Source organism: Canis aureus, chromosome 12, assembly GCF_053574225.1.
Source record: "Canis aureus isolate CA01 chromosome 12, VMU_Caureus_v.1.0, whole genome shotgun sequence".
Lineage (NCBI taxonomy): Eukaryota > Metazoa > Chordata > Mammalia > Carnivora > Canidae > Canis > Canis aureus.
In genome coordinates, this window is record NC_135622.1 from 65191079 (window position 1) to 65207220 (window position 16142).

Here is a 16142-nt window from a genome sequence, read left to right on the forward strand (position 1 = left end):
CAAGCCTTATTTCCAACTGTCTGATAATGTAGAAAGAGTTCAGCATTGAGAAACAGGCAGGAAAATGTCTAAACATTCTGAGCCTATTTCCCTATCTGTAATATAAGGAGCAATAATATTATTACTTGATAGTGTTTTGTGAATATTCTGTATTTCATCTGGCAACCTACAATAGAAATCAAGGATTAAGCACCTGAGACCCTACCATTTATTGGTACCTCCTATGAACCAGGCATTGGTCGAAGAGCTTGGCATATATTAACTCATTTATCTTTAAAACAAAGACAAGAAATCCAAGAGCAGGACAGCACTAATCTAACCCTTTTTTTAAAAAGGCACCAAGGTGCTAAGGCACTTGCCAAAGGTCACATGACCAGGGGGTGATGGAGCTAGAATCACAACCTTCCAACTCCAAAGTCTAAACTTATAACAAGTAACATTTCCTCTTATCCTCGCCTAGTTAGATATATATAGCTGGAGTCTGCATAAGGTTCCTTACTTAGGTTGATGGAAATGCCTTTTCACTTTGTTTTAAAGAATTTTGGGTTAATAAAGAAGACAGATGTGATAATTCAGATTCCAAACTCTGGATTCAAAGTCTTGTGTAAATTTGGATCACAGTGAAGGATAAGAGCCTGAACATTTAACAGACCAGAAAGGAGAGTGATTAAAGACTTACAGTGACCAAATAGCTAGGGATTAATTGCTTACAAAGCAAGTTTATTTTTATTACAAGAGGTTAATTCATTTATGGATCATGTGCAAATCTTTTACAAAGTATGGGGAGAAGTTGGAGCAGAAGCAGATATCTCTGAAATGTTCTCACCTTCCTGAGAGTCTATAGGTTTTAGAGAGAAGATGTACATGAAGAGAAAATAAATGAAAAGAATATACATGGTTTTGGGTTTTTTGCTTTTTGGTTTTTTTTCTGGGTAACTGTTTTACTTGTTGAGACACATGTTAGAGATGCCCCATTAGGAAAAGTCATTCTGATATTACATTCACTGCAGTATTTAAAACTAAATGCTTATGCAAATTTTTTATCACAATCTTTGTTAAAAAATAAATTCTATATTAAAGAAACATTTTGTTCAAAATTTGCCTAAAACAAGAAAAATACAAATATTTGCTTTTTTTTTTAAACACAAATTGTGAAAAGCGTGTTGGGTTGAATAATAAATTAGAGTCAGACTAGGAAGGGCCCTCAAAGCCATTCTAAAGAGTTGTGAAGGTAAAGTAGTGAATAATGAGGGTAGAAAAAAAGAAACTGTATCTGAGGGACATCTCCCAAGGAGAGTGGATAGGTCCCCAAAACTGATTAGATTTAATGAGCGAAGCAAAAGGGGGAGCAGAGTAAGACTCCAAGGTAGATAAGTGGTGAAGCCATTAGCCAAGACTAGGCAAGGCATCCCCTATCCCCTGAGAGGAGAAACAGTGGAAGAAAGGGAATAATAAGCGATAGAACGACTTCAGTTTTAGAAATGTTGAGATGGTGCTTAATACACAGGTGTAAATAGCTGATGCGATACTGGGTATATGAATCTGAATTTGCAATGATTACAACCATAAGAATTTTTATTTATTGCTAGACTCTACGCTAAGCATTTCGTACTCTGTAGCAGAAGCTGCTATTTCTAAATATATGTGCTCCCTCAATAACTATATTCACCTTTATTGATATTAAAAGAACCCATGATTTGTGGCTAAGTACATAGCTACTTGGAAAGAGACTGTGTGTCCTAATCTTGCTTGGCTAAGTGTCATTATGCAACTAAATTCTGACCAATGGCCTGGAAGTGGAAGTGTTCTCAAAAAAGCCTTTCCTTATCTTTCTTAATGCAAGAATGCAGACAATGACATGGCTAGGATAGACAGATACTTAGATATGGAAGTCATCCATAGTACAGCAACCACACAAACCAGTACCTGCATACCAGGAGCACCACGTCAGAGCCCTAGGCACCTAGTGAGATTTATTCGTAAGACAAAAGTAATTTGTCTCTTGTTTAGACTACTAATATTTGGATGTTCTGCTTTTTAAAACAAAACCAAATCTTAACTAGGTCATGTACATCATCTCATATAATCCTCATAACAACACTATCATACCTAATTTAAAAGTGAGGAATGAGGGGTGACTGGGTGGCTCAGTGGTTGGGCATCTGTCTTTGGCTCAGGTCATGATCCTGGGGTCCTGGGATTGAGTCCTAGATGTGGCTTCCAGCAGGGAACCTGGTTCTCCCTTTGCCTATGTCTCTGTCTCTGTGTGTGTGTGTGTGTGTGTGTGTGTGTGTATGTCTCATAAATAGATGAATAAAATCTTAAAAAAAAAGAAGGGAGGGATGAGCCTAAGAGAAATGAAGAGAGAGATTTGCCCAAGGTCATCCAAACAGGAGAAAGTAGAGCTAGAATTTAATCCAAGAAATCCAATGGCAGAGGCCATACTCATTATCCCTAAGCTTTAGGAAACTATCTACTCTTTGATCTATCCAAAGGCATCCCACCTAGATAAAAATCAGTCGTTTCATTTTTTAACTTTTTCTTAAACTATAATATACGTAGAGAAAAGAACACGTCCCTATTTTTTAAATGAGGAGCATATTCAAAGTGTTATCTGGTTTCTAACCTATACTCTTCTTCCTCATTCATGTGCTCATTTTCCCTTGTCCCCAGATGACTATGTAAGCACCATTCTTTCCATGTTTATTTTATGACCCAGAAACACATTATTAAAGTACTCTGGAGACTTCTCTTTTGTAGGCTAGAAAACCACAGGTCCTTATGCTTTTATTTATAGATTTAATTTTCCAACTACTTGAATTATTCCCACTGTAAATCTTTAAGCATTCTTTAATCCCTCTCAATCTTTTACCTAAGTACCCTTCATGATGGCAAACTGAGCAGCATAAATGGCTTGAGAATGGGTTTTTCACAGCACTTCCTTTGTGCCAGGCCAGGATTCATGCATTAGGCCACCCATCATATTGAGTAGATTTAAATACTTGGTGAGTTAAGAAGTTCTTTCTGTTTTTCGGAGACAAAGAGAGCTTTGTGTCATTGCTGAAAAGCCACATAAATAACTTGAAAACAAAGAGTTTGTCAATTACAATCTGTTCTTTATATTTTCAGGATTTGAATTTGGTTAGCCATAATCCACTAAAAGTCATCTGTAGACAGGAAGGCATGGGAAAAAGTGGTGCAATAGTTTCTTTCTGGGACAGACCCAGGGGGTCAGCAAATAGGGAGAGGTACACCATGCTCGAGAGGTACAATTTCCATGGGTTAGGACATTGTCATGAGGAGGAATAATCTCAAGAAATACAGCTTGCTGTCACACACCCCCAGAAAAATCCAGGTGCCCAAATAGCTTAGATTCAAAAGAAAGATCTATGCCACTGTGAAATTCTAAAATTTAGAAGTCTAGAAGTTAATTTGTTTCCAGATATTTGGGTAAAAATTTTCAGAAAAGAAACATGCCTTTTGCTAAGAAGGAGTACTCAGAGGTAAGATTAGAATCTCAGAAGGTTCTCTAAAGATGCTCAGAAATATGGAAAATTGAAAGTTGAAATTCATCAACACTGTAAATTAATTACAGAGATGAAATAATCTTACAGAAAAGAAACAAAATTTACATGCAAATAGATAAATAATGTGAAAGATTTGCAAGTTCTGGAGATACTATCATTAAAAGTGATTTTTATTATTTTAGTATAATGATAGGAACATGAAATTTAGATCCAAAAGTCATGTGCATCACACAAAGAATGGATCTCTCTAATATATGAAAACTGCTGTTAATAAATTTAAAAAAGACCTATCACCCCAATGAAAAGGGACATGAAAAGATAGTTTACAGAAGAAAGACAAATAGTTCTTCTATATTTGACATAATGCTCCACTGTACTCAAAATATGACAATTAAAAATTAAAACTACCAATGAAATACTTTTCATCTCTCAAACTGGCAAGCATCAAAAAGTGTAATAAAACATTATTTGCAAGACTGTGTGAAATAGACCCTTTCATAATTGCTGGCAGGAGTGAAAATTGATCCAATTTCTTCGGAGAACAATTTGGCAATATCTATCAGAATTACAAAGGTATACATCCCCTCACCCAAAAGCTTTGCACCTACATCCTTAAGTCATCTACTCCCACATCTTGAAATGACTTGTGTTCAAGGCCTTTATATTGTAGCATTTTAAAAACCCGAGTATAGCTGACACACATTGTCACATTAGTTTCAAGTGTACAACATAGTGATTAAAAATGTTTATACATTATGCTATGTTCACCACAAGTACAGCTACCATCTGTCACCACACAAGGCTATTGCAGTATCATGGACTATATTCATTATGCTGTGCCTTTTATTTTTCTGACTTATTCATTCCCTAACTGCAAACCTGTATCTCCCACTCCCTGCACCTCGACCCCATCTCCTCTCTGTCAACCATCAGTTTGTTTTTTGTATTTATAGTCCCAATTCTGCATTTTTTTTGTTTGTTTATTCTTTTTTGTAGTTTTCTTTTGGATTCCACATGTGAGTGAAACCATGGTATTTGTCTTTATCAATCTACCTTATTTCACTCAGCATAATACCTGCTAGGTCCATCCCTCTTGTCTCTGAAGGCATGATCTCATCCTTTTTATGGCTGCATAATATTCCTCTGTGTGTGTGTGTGTGTGATATCTTCCTTCTTTCTTATCTTTTGATAAGTGTCCTATTGTTGGACACTTAGGTTGCTTCCATATCTTGACTATTGTAAATAATGCTGCAGGAAACATAGCGATGCATATATATCTTTTCAAATTAGTGTTTACATTTCCTTTGGGGTAAATATCTAATAGTGGAATTATTGGATCATATGATATTTCCATCTTAATTTTTTGAGGAAGCTCTGTACTATTTTCCACAGTGGCCGTCCCAGTTTATATTCCCACCAACAGTATACAAGTGTTCCTTTTTATCCACATCCTTATCAACACTTGTTTTCTTGTCCTTTTAATTTTAGCCATTCTGATACATGTATGGTGATATCTCATTATGGTTTTGATTTTCATTTCCCAGGTGAATGATGTTGAACAACTTTTCATGTAGTCTGTTAGCCATGTATGTTTGTATATATTGTAACATTTTTACCATGATGAAAGATTTTAAACTATTTAAATCCTCACTGGTAAGGGCCTGGTTTGATCAATAGTGAATCACTCAATCAATGCCCTACTTAGTTGTTTCAAATAAAAATTGAAGATGAATTCTTTATGCATAGATCTGGAATGATTTATGTGCAGAGTTAATAGGTGAAAGAAGTAAGGTACAGAATAAAATGTATAGTATTTTAGCATCAGCATAAAAAATGGTAGAGGAGACTTCTATTCACTAGTATATGCATAGAATATCTCTGCATAGATAGCCAACTAACTAATACTAACCTAATGATATTGCCCCAAAAGGAAAATGGGTGGGTGGAGGACAAATGTCAGAGGGAAATTTTCTCTGCATAACTTTCTGTATCTTATAAATATTGACCATAGGAAAGTAGTAGTTCTTTTTTATCTAAGAATAGTTCACATACAATGTGAATTGTTTTTAAATTAAATAAAAGCTAGATTAAAAAATCATCTAGGCTTGGGCTCCGCCTCTCTAAGAGTTATTTTAACCTATTTTGAAATACAATTTACTATTTTGGAATTTCCCTAGCAATAAATGGTACTTCTTGCCTATCACACATTATTTCAGGGAACCAATGAGAAAACAAGCATGAGAGCATTTTGTAGACTATAAAGTACTATGCAAAGGCAAAAAAAAAATTGTGTATATATAACAGTATTGACTGAGCCTACTGTACTGTAAAATAAATACCTATTTATCTTTACTGTAAAATAAATACCTAATATTCTAATAGTTTTGTTGAAACTCAGTTTAAGAATATCGTACAAATTCTAACCCATTTATTTGCAAATTGTTTATTCTGGCTCCAAACAATGACTTTTTTTTGGCCTTAAACACAAAAAAGAACTCACCTCATGTCATGTAATATTAAAAGATAGTCATGTGTAACTCAAACAATAACACATTTAATGTACTAGGAAAGGGAACACCTAGGTGGCTCAGTCCAGTAAGAGTCTGCCTTCAGCTTAGGTCATGATCCCAGGGTCCTGAGATGGAGCCCTACATTGGGATCTCTGCTGAGCAGGGAGCCTGCTTCTCCCTCTACCTTCTCCCTCTGCACCCCCTTCCTGTTCATACTATCTCTCTCTCTGAAATAAATAAATTAAATAGTTTTTTAAATGTTCTAGGAAGGCTTGTGATCTCAAAAAATCCTACTGTGAGGATTTGCTTACCAGGAAGAGAACTTTTAAAGAATAAACAATTACCCAAAACATGAGAACGTATGTATATAAATGCAAATTATCATATATCGAATTTACCCTAGAAAGAGATAAATGCCCCATGTACATTCTAGAATGAGAATGCCATGTATGATTCATTTTCTTGCCAACTTCTGTTGATTGATGATATCTTCTTGTATCATTCTGTTGAATGAGATTCCAAGGCAAACTCTGGACTTAATGGGAAAATATGCAGCAATAATTATGTCTGCCATGTATGTGAGAGTAAGGAATAGTTGGAAGGCCAGACACAGTCACAACTGCTCTCTACATTCGCATATGTTTCCCCTTTCTGCCCTTTAGCACCATAATTTCCTACAAAAAGATTGCTAGGAAAGAGGTTCAGGATAGGATTTAGGCAGACTGGTAGTAAGAAAGAAAGAAGTGTTCTCCTCCCTAGACTTCCTTAGCAAGAAGAAAGGATGAAGAGATGGAAGAAAAACTTGTTTAGAGCTCAGTTAGTTTTTCACTCTGGTTATTATCACGACTAGTTCATATCAATACTACTAGATTTCATTTATATACAATGTAATCAATGAAGGTCAAGAAAGTCCAAACAGTAGCTCATTTAAATCAACATTAGAATCCACAGAAGTTGAATGATCTCCTTTTTGTGTATGTCTCCTTTTTTTTGTTTTGAGATTTTTATTTTTATGAGAGAGAAAGAGAGAGAGCGCCAAAGCCTTAAAATGTATATACTTTGATTCTCTATTTAAACTTTAAGGGTATGTGGTCTAAGTAAATAAACATGGCTACATGAAGAAGATAATTAAGGAAATGCTTGTCGCATAAAAGTTTATAGCAGCAAAACTTTTGAAACAACCTAACCAGCTAAAAATTGGGGATTGGCTAAACAAATTGTGGGATATCTCTACAAAGGAATCTATTGTCATACCCATGATGTAGCAGATTATCAAATCAAAAGATGCTCCCTAATCACCAATAAGTGACAAGAGCAATTATAAATTATAAAAGGAATGCATAATATAATCTTCTTTTAGGTGATACTATAATATTGTTGAAAGCCTACATACCAAAATATTAACAGTGGTTATCTATGGGTGGTGGTATCACGGGGGATGTGTACTTCTTTTACTTTCTACATATATTTATTTCCAATGCATTCGATAGACAAGTATATCCTTTGTAGTAAGCTATACTTGAAACTTCAAGAGGAGTAGACTTTGTTATATTCATTGTTTATGTCCAAGATATAGCACAAAATATTGCACATAAGTGTTCCATAACTGCGTGTCAAAGAAAAATATATTTAAACATATATTTATATTTAGTTATTATAAATAAAATTAATATAGGATATAAATATAAGAAATATATATTCTCTAAAGCAAGAGTTGTGGCAGTCGTAATCTCAGAGGAAAGCAATATGTCACCAACACGACCATTCACAGAAGAAACAGTCACACAGGTCAGGCCAAATAACTACAGTTAAAGGAAGAAAACCACTAAGTAATCACTAAGTAAGTAGAACAAGCAACTTAGCTAAGGAAGCCAATGAGTATACTGAGTTCTAGAAACTGCATCCTCCACAGAGGGCCTAAGAAATCCAGGCTCTTGGCCAACAGGACTGACTCAGGCCTCCTTCACTTCCTTCTGGAATTCAAGTGAAAATAACTCCTCTCTTCTGAGCCCTGATCAGTAAGCTTGTTTCACACAGCTAGGGTGGGTGCTTAGAACCCTCCAGTGGGCTGGAGACATTTTGTAAGATAGGGAGTGTAGTCTGGAAGAAGGAATTTTTGGATTTTAAATGAGAAACAACTCTGCCATTACCAGCGTGTGAGTTTTGCCAAGTTGCATTTTCGTTTTACTTGTTTAGTATGAATTAGAAAAATAGCTGTTTGTCACAAGATTGAGGACAAAATGGATAATGATTGAAAAAAATTAAGAAGTACCATAACTAGGTGTTAAACTATAAAATATATTATCTTTACTACCCTAGAAAGAAATGCCCCATGTACATTCTAGAATGAGAATGCCATGTATGATTCATACGGAAGATGCTGAAATATAATATGTACTTAGGTTTTGGAGACCAGATACAAGTGGACTTGGGTGGCAGCCCGGGTGGCTCAGCGGTTTAGTGCCTCCTTCCACCTAGGGTGTGATCCTGGGGACCCGGGATTGAGTCCCACACCAGGCTCCCTGCGTGGAGCATGCTTCTCCCTCTCCCTGTGTCTCTGTCTCTGTCTCTCTGTGTCTCTCATGAATAAATAAAATCTTCAAAAAAATGAGTGGACTTGGGTAACTAGATGAACACATGCAAATCTATTGGTTAAGTCTCTGCACGGAAGCATTCCTAGGTTTTTAGGTTATGACAGCCACAAATAGATGTGTTAACTGGAATAGCAGGGTGTGATTTTGCTGAACTTCGATACCTAGAGACAGGTCCCGACAACGCACAGGAATACATTTGCATTCCATACTTATTTTCCTATTATCTGAGCTCTATCTGCTATTCCACACCAAACAGCAAGCCCTTCCAGACAGCCCCATTTGTACAAATAAAGAGCCATTACTAATTTGTCATGAAATGCAGAAGGGGGAAAGTGTGGCACAATAAATAAGTGTACTGAACAGTAACAACAAAAGGATGTGAAAGATTGCATAGGTTAATGATTAAAATGATAGCCAAAGGGATGGAGTAGCTGGGGAGGGGTTAGGGATTCTTAAAGGAAAGCCCATTAGAACTATAAACAGAATGATCTTTTTTATTAAATCTGCAACTTCAACTCATTCAAGGTGGCTTTAATACAAGAACATAAGAGACAACACAGTGTGTGGCAAATGAGCTGTGATGTCAAGTGGAAATGACTTCATTGTTGGCATTGGACTTATTAGCTAAGACCTTGAGCAAGTAACTTTTCTGAGCCCCAGTTTCAATATCTGTTCAAAAAAATAAGAGAACAGTTGTAGGAATTACTGATAATCTATGTGAAGTGCACAGCTGACACGTAGGTGCGCATTAAGTAGTATCCATTGACAGTGATGACCTCTCACCCATAAACCTCAACCAATGTACCCAAGTAGTTTTATTCAAAATAAACTCCTTCCTCTGAAAACATAATGGAATTAACTAGGGAGGGGAAATCCTCTCCTTACGCACTGAAGGTGAGTCACTGGCAGGCAGGCCAAAATTACACAAAGGGAGTGTTTCTGATTTGAATATTGCTCAAAGTGAAAATTTTAAGCAAGATTTTCCAAAACAGCTTGGTGCTCTTTTGGCTTTTCTTTAAGTGTTGTGAATTTAAAGAATTTATTCAAAGTCTGTTCCTTAGAGTGCCTCGGCTCAGTCAGTTAAGTGTCTGCCTCTGGCTCAGGGACCCTGGGATGGAGCTTCACATCAGGCTCCCTGCTCCATGCAGATCCTGCTTCTCTCTCTCCTGCTACCCACCACCCCCACCCCTGCTTGTGCTCTCAGTCTCTCTCTCTCTCTCTTTTATTTTTATCTCTGTCAAATAAATAAATAAATAAATTTTTTTAAAAAAAGAAAAAAGAAAGAGTATAGGTAAAATAAATGAAACTGTAGACATATGCAGACAAATATTTTACACGGCTGTTTTTATGGAACTGTCAATCAATCTCTCTCTCCCTTCCCCTGCCCTCCACACACACTAAGGATGAGCATCATTTTAGCTAAACTCAATGTCAGCCTTGCTTCTTTGTTACCTTTACCTGTCCTTACTCAAATTATTCTCCTCAGATTCCAAACTGGTCCTCACTATCCGATTGTGTGAATCCAAGATCAGACATCTCTAAAGCTTATTGTCTACGTGGCCATGACATTATTGTTTGGCTGTCTTCATTAACATGACTTCTATTGTCTTCATCAACACAACTTTTTTATTTTAGGAAGCTCTGGAGCAGAGAGATAAATGTTTATCGATTCTCAATGCTTTTTGAAACACTCCCCTCAAGACACTCATCTTATGTCCACCAATCCAAAACTAGTTTATCATAATCATTAGCTAATTCTAATCAAGCCCTTGTATTGAAAGACCCATTTTAAACTCAAACCCAAAAACCACTTAAATAGTCCAACATTGTCCTTCCTGCTCCAAGATGCTATTAAAACTTTGTCAAGGAAGAAAGCTTACTTACCATGGTAAGCAACAAACTCAGTTTTGCCTTAGCAACAGGCTGTTTTGGTAGTATTTTTAGGGAGCTAGCATTCAGCAATTGCAAGCCTTGGAGCGGGTGTTCTTAGTTTGATGATTATAGTATATAGGAGGGGGGTGTACGGGTATAATTTGATCTATAATAAGAAAGGTTTTTATATCTAGTGTTAATGTGGCTGCTGCCTTTTACTGTTTTCTTCTTATTACATTCATGCTTTACCCTAGTGAAATTCCCTTAAGCTTTCTTCTAAATGCTGTACTCTCCCCTCACTTTCCTTTGTTCTTCTGGTGTGCAATGAAAGGTCTCAGGCATTCCGCACATCTAAAAGACTACAACTATGACCCATATTCACTAGACAACAACTCACTGAAGATTATCATAATCCTCCAGAGGACCCTTCTCCTAATTAGCAGATCTCTCCCTGGTCACACTAGCTACACAGCTCAACCTGGCCAGTCCAGAATTGTTACATCTCTACAAGTGGTTACTGAGACAGCTTCACAGCTTCTGAGGACAAAGAAGACTGTCTTTTCCATGGAAGAACAATGCTTCAAAACATCCTTTGAATGGCTACTTTCTAACCTAGGGAGTCTCAACTCATGTTATTTTATTGCAGATTCCTGTTTCCTATTTTTAAATTCCCCTCACCCTTATGCCCACCAACTCCCAGCAAGTTGCTGCTTTAACAGGTGGATCTTTGCAACCTAATGTTTGTAGTAGTCAAGACCAACACAGAAATGCTTTTAAACATTTTTATGATCATGGAGATTCTGATGCAACCATTGTAAATTATAAAATCATCATGGATCAGCAAAGCCATGCTGCAGTTTTCCATTTGGAAATCAGCAATGAAGTGTTTAAAACAAAAGAACAATGTGAAGATAAAGCAGAAACAAAGATTGGTATCATTGGTGGGCTAGCTTTTCAGAATGGTAGAAGATAGTCACTTTTTTTAAAATGAGGCAATGAGTGTAAATAATTAATAATAGCAAGTTATATAATGAATAGTTTCCTTGCCCCTTGTTTCATGCCTTTTTAAAAACTTTCCTTTTATCTTTTTGGTCTACTTTTTTAAAAAGTTAGTGTTTCATACATTTTGAAGTGGCATAACTAAGGCGAGGCCACAACAAAAATATAAAAAGAAATATAGAATAACAGGTAATAGCTGCTTTTTCTGCTATGGACTTATAACTGTTAATTTCTATTTTGCATTACTTCTCCCAGAATAAATGAGAAACAGATTCAAAAAAAGGACCTAGAACATTGAGATTTTTAGTAATCTAACCCACTCCCCACTTAGCAGAGCAATACATTGACAACAGTGGTGAGACACAAGCTTTTTATTATACATTCCCTAATTTTAAAAAATTAGCTGTTTAGAACATGCATGTACTATACATGCATAAATTTTATACATGTCTTATTATACCAATATAATTCATAAGACATGTATGGTACACAAAATTGAAATTTTGTTAAGTGTGGAGGCTAAAAATACAGAAATAGAAGATACCAATTTTTGTGTTTAATCCAAAAGATTTTCCTACATTCCCTGAGATGAACTAGTCTGAACTATCAAATTAGACCTTTCAAGGTTTTCCTTGCATCTTTAAGAAAGTTTATAATAGGGCAGCTCCGGTGGCTCAGCAGTTTAGTGCCGCCTTCAGTCCAGGGCCTGATCCTGGAGACCTGGGATCGAGTCCCACGTCGGGCTCCCTGCATGGAGCCTGCTTCTCCCTCTGCCTGTGTCTCTGCCCCTCTGTCTGTCTCTCATGAATAAATAAAATCTTAAAAAAAAAAAAAAAGCGCAGCCCCCAACACACCAAAGTTCTAGATTCTCTCATCCTACCTTAAATAGATTAATTAATTAATTAATTAATTAATTAATTAATTAAAAAATCTCACTCTCAGTCTTCATCTCTGGGATGATCTAGTTCTGCAAGGAGAAAAAGCAGCACTGGGGTGTAAGAGGCAGAGACACAGACAGAGGAGAAGCAGGCTCCATACAGGGAGCCCGACGCAGGGCTCGATCCCGGGACCCCAGGATCATGCCCTGGGCTGAAGGCAGGCGCCAAACCGCTGAGCCACCCAGGGATCCCTCAAGGGTGCTATTCCTGACAAGAGCCTCCGCGGCAGCCAGAGCAACGTCCAACCCAACTGGCCTCAGATCATTTCATAATTCGGGGGTGGGAGGTGGGGGGTGGGGAGCTTTGAATCTCTGTCTTGGCCCCTGGCAGACTAACCTAGGAAAACAGGCTTGTCGGGGAGAGAGAGTGAAAAAGTGAACCAGGGGACATTTCGGATGCTGGGGTGCGGCACGGAGTCTCGTGTTTATTCTTCGTGCCTGGGACACGGCCGGCTTTGAATCAGAACATTAAATACACAGCACCGCAGCCTGGGCCCGGCCCGGCCTCTGGCGTGTGGCGCGAGGCCCTCCGCCTCGCCAGCGGGCCCGGCCCTGGTTCCGCGCTCCCGGGAGTGCCGGGCCCCCGCGCAGCCGGCGCAGCTCGGGTCACCCCTGGTGGGGGTTTCTCCGCTCCTGCCTCCCCCGCCGACGCCGTCCCAGGAGGAGGGCGGAGAGGCGCGGCCGGGCTTCCTCGCCGGGACCCCGCGGGCCTCTGCGCGGAGGGCGGAGCGGGAGGGGGGCCCGGCGAAGGCGGGAGAGGGCGAGCGGGAGGGGAGCACCGGGAGGCCGGGGAAGGGCGTCACTGCTCGCTCTCCGCTTCAGGAGCCGGCGGCAGAGGCGGCGGGGCGGGGCGGCGGCGGCGACGGGGTTCGCAGCGGTCCTCGCCTCCACTCCTCCGTGGGCCGCGCGGAGGGAGCGCGGGCGCGGCCGGCTGCACCCACCCGGGCCGGAGGGCAGGGCGCGGGGGGGGGGTGCTGCGCGGGGGGGCTCCGCGAGCTGGGCGGCCGCGCGTCTCCCGGACACTAGGGCTCCGGCTGCACCCACCCGGGCCGGAGGGCAGGGCGCGGGGTGGGGGGGCGCGGGGGGGCTCCGCGGGCTGGGCGGCCGCGCGTCTCCCGGACACTAGGGCTCCGGCTGCACCCACCCGGGCCGGAGGGCAGGGCGCGGGGGGGGGGGGTGCTGCGCGGGGGGCTCCGCGGGCTGGGCGGCCGCGCGTCTCCCGGACACTAGGGCTCCGGCTGCACCCACCCGGGCCGGAGGGCAGGGCGCGGGGGCGGGGGGCGCTGCGCGGGGGGCTCCGCGGGCTGGGCGGCCGCGCGTCTCCCGGACACTAGGGCTCCGGCTGCACCCACCCGGGCCGGAGGGCAGGGCGCGGGGGCGGGGGGCGCTGCGCGGGGGGCTCCGCGGGCTGGGCGGCCGCGCGTCTCCCGGACACTAGGGCTCCGGCTGCACCCACCCGGGCCGGAGGGCAGGGCGCGGGGGGGGGGGGTGCTGCGCGGGGGGGCTCCGCGAGCTGGGCGGCCGCGCGTCTCCCGGACACTAGGGCTCCGGCTGCACCCACCCGGGCCGGAGGGCAGGGCGCGGGGTGGGGGGGCGCGGGGGGGCTCCGCGGGCTGGGCGGCCGCGCGTCTCCCGGACACTAGGGCTCCGGCTGCACCCACCCGGGCCGGAGGGCAGGGCGCGGGGGGGGGGGGTGCTGCGCGGGGGGCTCCGCGGGCTGGGCGGCCGCGCGTCTCCCGGACACTAGGGCTCCGGCTGCACCCACCCGGGCCGGAGGGCAGGGCGCGGGGGCGGGGGGCGCTGCGCGGGGGGCTCCGCGGGCTGGGCGGCCGCGCGTCTCCCGGACACTAGGGCTCCGGCTGCACCCACCCGGGCCGGAGGGCAGGGCGCGGGGGCGGGGGGCGCTGCGCGGGGGGCTCCGCGGGCTGGGCGGCCGCGCGTCTCCCGGACACTAGGGCTCCGGCTGCACCCACCCGGGCCGGAGGGCAGGGCGCGGGGTGGGGGGGCGCGGGGGGGCTCCGCGGGCTGGGCGGCCGCGCGTCTCCCGGACACTAGGGCTCCGGCTGCACCCACCCGGGCCGGAGGGCAGGGCGCGGGGTGGGGGGGCGCGGGGGGGCTCCGCGGGCTGGGCGGCCGCGCGTCTCCCGGACACTAGGGCTCCGGCTGCCATCGGGCCGCGGCCGGGACGGAGCTCCCTGCGCTCCCCCGGGGGCCTCGGCGGCGCGGCCCCGCAGCTCCACGCACGCGGCGATGCGGGCGCGGAGGGGCGGGCGGGCGGGGGCGCGAGGCTGCCGCCAGCCGCCCGGAGCCGCTGTCCACTGCTGAAGCGCCGGCCGCCGGCGCCGCGCTGCCCGCCTGGAGCGACTCTGCTAGTACGGGACGCACGGGATGCCCGGGACGCCTCGCTCGCAGCCCGGACCTCCGCAGGCTGGGGTTCTCCTCGCCCGCCGCCGCCTGCTGCACTCGCTCACCCGCTTCGCCCCGGAGAAGGTCTGCCTGCCGGCCGCGCTGCCCCAGCGCCTCCGTCTTCAGTTCTCCGGCCTCCCCGTCGGCCCGCGTGGCGCTGCAGACCCCGGCGGCCAGGCGCTGCGGCTCGGCCTGCGCGGCGGACCGGGCGCGGCGGTGCGGGGCCGCTGCGCTGGGGCTGCGGGACTGCAGGACGTGCTGGCGCTCTCCCGCGGCCCAGTGCTCCCGAAGCGCTTCCTGCGCCTGCGGCACCGGGGCCGCCCGAGCAGCGGCCCCAGCCTTGGCCGCGCGCGCCCCCGCCGCTCCGGGCGCAGGTGGCCGCGACGACCGCCGAGGCACCGGGGGCGTCGGGGAGCCCCGCTCGGGGGCTGCCGGACCCGCTCCGCTTTCTCTTCTTCGGAACGCACGGCTTTTGGGATGAGATCCTCTTCACTTTCTTGGGCAGGCAGACGGGCCGACCAGCGGCCACACGTCGCTCTGGTCCTCCTTTCTGTAGGGCAGCTGCAGCTTCGTGGTGGAGAAACTCTACTTCCACCTGCACTGGAGCCGCGGCTGGAGCACCTGGAAGCGGTGCCCGTCTACGTGACCTTCCTCTACGCGTGGGAGCTGTGCCGGGGCCTGGGCCTCCGCTCATGCGGCGCTTGCTCCTGGGACTATTCTCACTACCCACTCAATTTCATGGGCCTCATCACCCTGATGTATTTACCTGGTTGGATATTCCTTAGTGTGTACCAGGACCTACTTGGTGTTGTGCCGGGTTCAGTACATACCAACTATCTAAAAGAAAAAAAAAAAAAAAGTCATTCGAGTCCCGCGAACCAATTCGATTTATTTTTACACGTTTAAAACGGAGTGGTTATTTTAGCCTTTTAATTTTTATACGGTTTCCTAAGCTCTTCTAATATGTTTTATTCGACTTTTCGGTTTTTCTGACACTTTGGAACCTATGCATAATACAACATTTTGAAATTTTACTCGAAACATAACTCAAAGTACTTGTCAATATTTAAAATCCCTTACAAGCCCAAACAGCAAAACCATGATACCTTAACATCAGAAGCTGTAGTATATTCACTTATTTGGGCATGGGTGGGTGATAACTACTAGGTTTTTGTTGTTGTTGTTGTTGTTGTTGTTGTTTAAGAATGAAGTTATTCAAATCAGAAATTAATGATCTACAAGATTTGGTGAAATTTTCTAATTCAGTGATTTTTTTTACTTTCTTTTTAATCCAATT

The 16142-nt window shown here is 44.1% G+C and overlaps 1 protein-coding gene across 1 annotated transcript; it reads left to right on the forward strand.

Annotated features, from left to right (window-relative positions):
- Positions 1-14593: 14593 nt before the first annotated feature.
- Positions 14594-15491, forward strand: LOC144281381 (transmembrane protein 229A-like). The gene is made up of 2 exons (XM_077844331.1): positions 14594-15346; positions 15402-15491. The coding sequence occupies exons 1-2, from the start codon at positions 14828-14830 to the stop codon at positions 15489-15491; spliced, it is 609 nt and encodes a 202-aa protein (XP_077700457.1). The 5' UTR covers positions 14594-14827.
- Positions 15492-16142: the final 651 nt, after the last annotated feature.